The 2767-nt window shown below is 40.0% G+C and overlaps 1 protein-coding gene across 2 annotated transcripts in view; it reads left to right on the top strand.

Annotated features, from left to right (window-relative positions):
• mat1a (methionine adenosyltransferase 1A) overlaps window positions 1–2767 on the top strand; it is a 5612-nt gene extending 2845 nt beyond the window's left edge. Inside the window, exons 5-10 of one of the 2 annotated variants that reach the window (XM_008321919.2) lie at window positions 25–168; window positions 276–401; window positions 493–585; window positions 667–849; window positions 950–1083; window positions 1509–2767. In XM_008321919.2, coding sequence (XP_008320141.1) covers window positions 25–168; window positions 276–401; window positions 493–585; window positions 667–849; window positions 950–1083; window positions 1509–1611 — 783 coding nt within the window. In that variant the 3' untranslated portion in view covers window positions 1612–2767. Of the gene's footprint in view, window positions 1–24; window positions 169–275; window positions 402–492; window positions 586–666; window positions 850–949; window positions 1088–1508 lie in introns of those variants that run through there. The other variant, XM_025060718.1, reaches the window with a different exon arrangement.

Raw genomic sequence — 2767 nt, 5'->3', positions numbered from 1 at the left:
TCTTTCCCTCCTTCCTCTCCACAGGGTCTGATGTTTGGTTATGCCACAGATGAAACTGAGGAGTGCATGCCTCTCACCATTGTCTTAGCACATAAGCTCAACTCAAAGATGGCTGAACTCAGACGTAACGGCACGGTGCCCTGGCTGCGTCCTGACTCAAAAACACAGGTGAGGTTGTCACACCGTTAGCTTTAACAGTGAGAAACAGAGAGAGTCAACAGCTCGTCATTTTGGAACCCTGCGTCACAGCTACTGACGTGTTGTCTGTCCTACAGGTGACAGTGCACTACGAGCAGAAGGACGGTGCTGTGATTCCAAAGAGAGTTCACACCATCGTCATCTCCGTCCAGCACGACGACTACATCTCGCTGGAGGAGCAGAAACAAATCCTGAAGAACAAGGTAAAACAGCAGTATCCTCTTAAACAAACCTCATCATCATCCAACAGTGTCAGAACTAAGAACATCTCTTCTGACTCTGATTGATCGTCAGGTGATTAGCGCTGTGGTTCCTGCCAAATATCTGGATGACAAGACCATCTACCACCTTCAGCCCAGCGGCCGCTTCGTCATTGGAGGACCTCAGGTGAACTGCACTTTAACGTTACCCACAAATAATGTTTACAAACAAAAAGGATCCAACACTTACAATTTCCTCATCCATCAGGGTGATGCTGGTGTGACAGGAAGGAAGATCATTGTAGACACGTATGGAGGTTGGGGAGCTCACGGTGGTGGGGCTTTCTCCGGCAAAGACTTCTCAAAGGTGGATCGTTCAGCTGCCTACGCTGCACGATGGGTGGCCAAGTCTCTGGTCAAAGCCAAACTGTGCAGGAGAGTTCTGGTTCAGGTGAGTGTCACTGTCACAACCACAGACAAACACAAGAAGGGCAGGTACATTAATCTCCAGTTTGAAATGTTTCCTTTCTTCCTGTCTGGCCATGTCACAGGTTTCTTATGCTATTGGAGTGGCCCATCCCCTGTCTGTGTCCTTGTTCACCTACGGATCCTCCCAGAAAACAGAGAAAGAGCTCCTCCACATCGTCAACAAGAACTTTGATCTGCGGCCAGGAGTTATTGTCAGGTAAAAATTATTTATGTGACCTTTGAACTGTACTATTACAATTGCTACTATTGCAAATGGTAATATATATATATATATATACATATATATATATATATATATATATGTATATATATATATATACACACACATATATATTCGATTTTTTTATACTTCAGTAAGTGCAGTCGATTTTAGATTAGCTCATGTGAGCTGCATTTTCTCTACACTTCCACAAGAGGGAGTCAAATACGCTTTTGAGCTGTATACACCACTAAAGAAAACTTTCAGATGTCAAAACATTACTGGTCGAATTCAAAGCTCTATATAACACATTTTCTTCATCGTATGAAATGAAACAAATATTTAACAATGTATATATATATTTTTTTTTTTTTTACCTTTTTTGGTTCTCACTCCCTTTCTTCTTCAACATCCTCCTCCAGAGAACTGAACCTCAAGAGGCCAATCTACCAGCAAACCGCCTGCTACGGACATTTTGGTCGACCAGAGTTCACCTGGGAAGTGCCCAAAAAGCTCATTGTCTAAATATTCAGCCTGTTCGTTCCCAGACGTCTGAACGCCAACGCTGGTCACTGAATGTGGTTTTAAACAGAAAGACATAGTTAAGGGTCAGAGATTAACAATGATTTTTAGCAGAGCTGCACACAACACTGCCTGTAAAGCAAAACAATCACAGAAGCCAAAGGATGTTCAGTGGAGTGAGAGGAAATAACACTAGTCTGTGTCAAACATACAGGGAAAAATAAAAACAAATGACTGGTGCAGCGGAGATGCACCAACTACTACAGGTCATACCTCTTCTTTAGTAATGTTATATAAAAACAAATTTAAAATGCACAGCAAAAGAACACTTTTTCAGCACTGAAGTCGCAGGGTTTTATTTCAATGCTGTGAATGTGCCTTAACCTCAGTGCTTTATTTTCTAATGGTGCTACAGTATAACAGGATCCAGTATTTTGGTCAGTGACTCACTCACCACGTGATGTAATTACTGCTAAAAAAAAAAAAGGAAAAAAAAGCTTGGCTTCAGAAGGACATGTTTTAAGTTTTTTTTTTTTACTATAAAGTCTTATTCTGTAACATGTGCAGCCTGCACTTGTTACAAAAAAAAAAATAATTTAAAGAACTGGAAACTTTTTAACCTTAATTAAATCTTAGTTTTTGTTTTCTTATTTTCCTTTTTGCATTTTTTTTTCTTTCTCCCTGTTTTTGTGCATAAAAGTGAAAAACAGTTACAGAACTCAATACATTGAACCACTCATGTCTTACAGCTGCTGCGTTCTCCGGTCGGGGTCGGTCAAATCCAAAATAATCATCTAGCTCAATAATACATACAGTGAACATACCATGCTCTTACTTTCTTCCTATCACCCAGGGATTCTTTTCTTATTTCTTATTCCATGTGCTTCATCCTTACCATATTGTACAGTCTGTTGTAGATTAAGATAATCTGTGGATTTTCAGGTGAAAGGGAGCATTTGTGGATATATTTCTCAATAGGTGAAACTTCACATTACATTTCATGATCGGACAGGATCTAATTTAGGACAGGACGTAGAAGTCTCAGTCACTTCTTGTTTTTGTTTCATTGAATCAACGTGTTGATCTTTGTCATCGTCATGTCTGTTTTGATGACAGAGATCGTGAACAGTGTATATAATAAACTCAATTAAAGAAGGAA

This window comes from Cynoglossus semilaevis, chromosome 12 (genome assembly GCF_000523025.1).
Source record: "Cynoglossus semilaevis isolate Cse_v1.0 chromosome 12, Cse_v1.0, whole genome shotgun sequence".
Taxonomy (NCBI): Eukaryota; Metazoa; Chordata; class Actinopteri; order Pleuronectiformes; family Cynoglossidae; genus Cynoglossus; species Cynoglossus semilaevis.
Note: the sequence above shows the minus strand (reverse complement) of the source record. Positions and strands in the feature narration are given on the sequence as shown.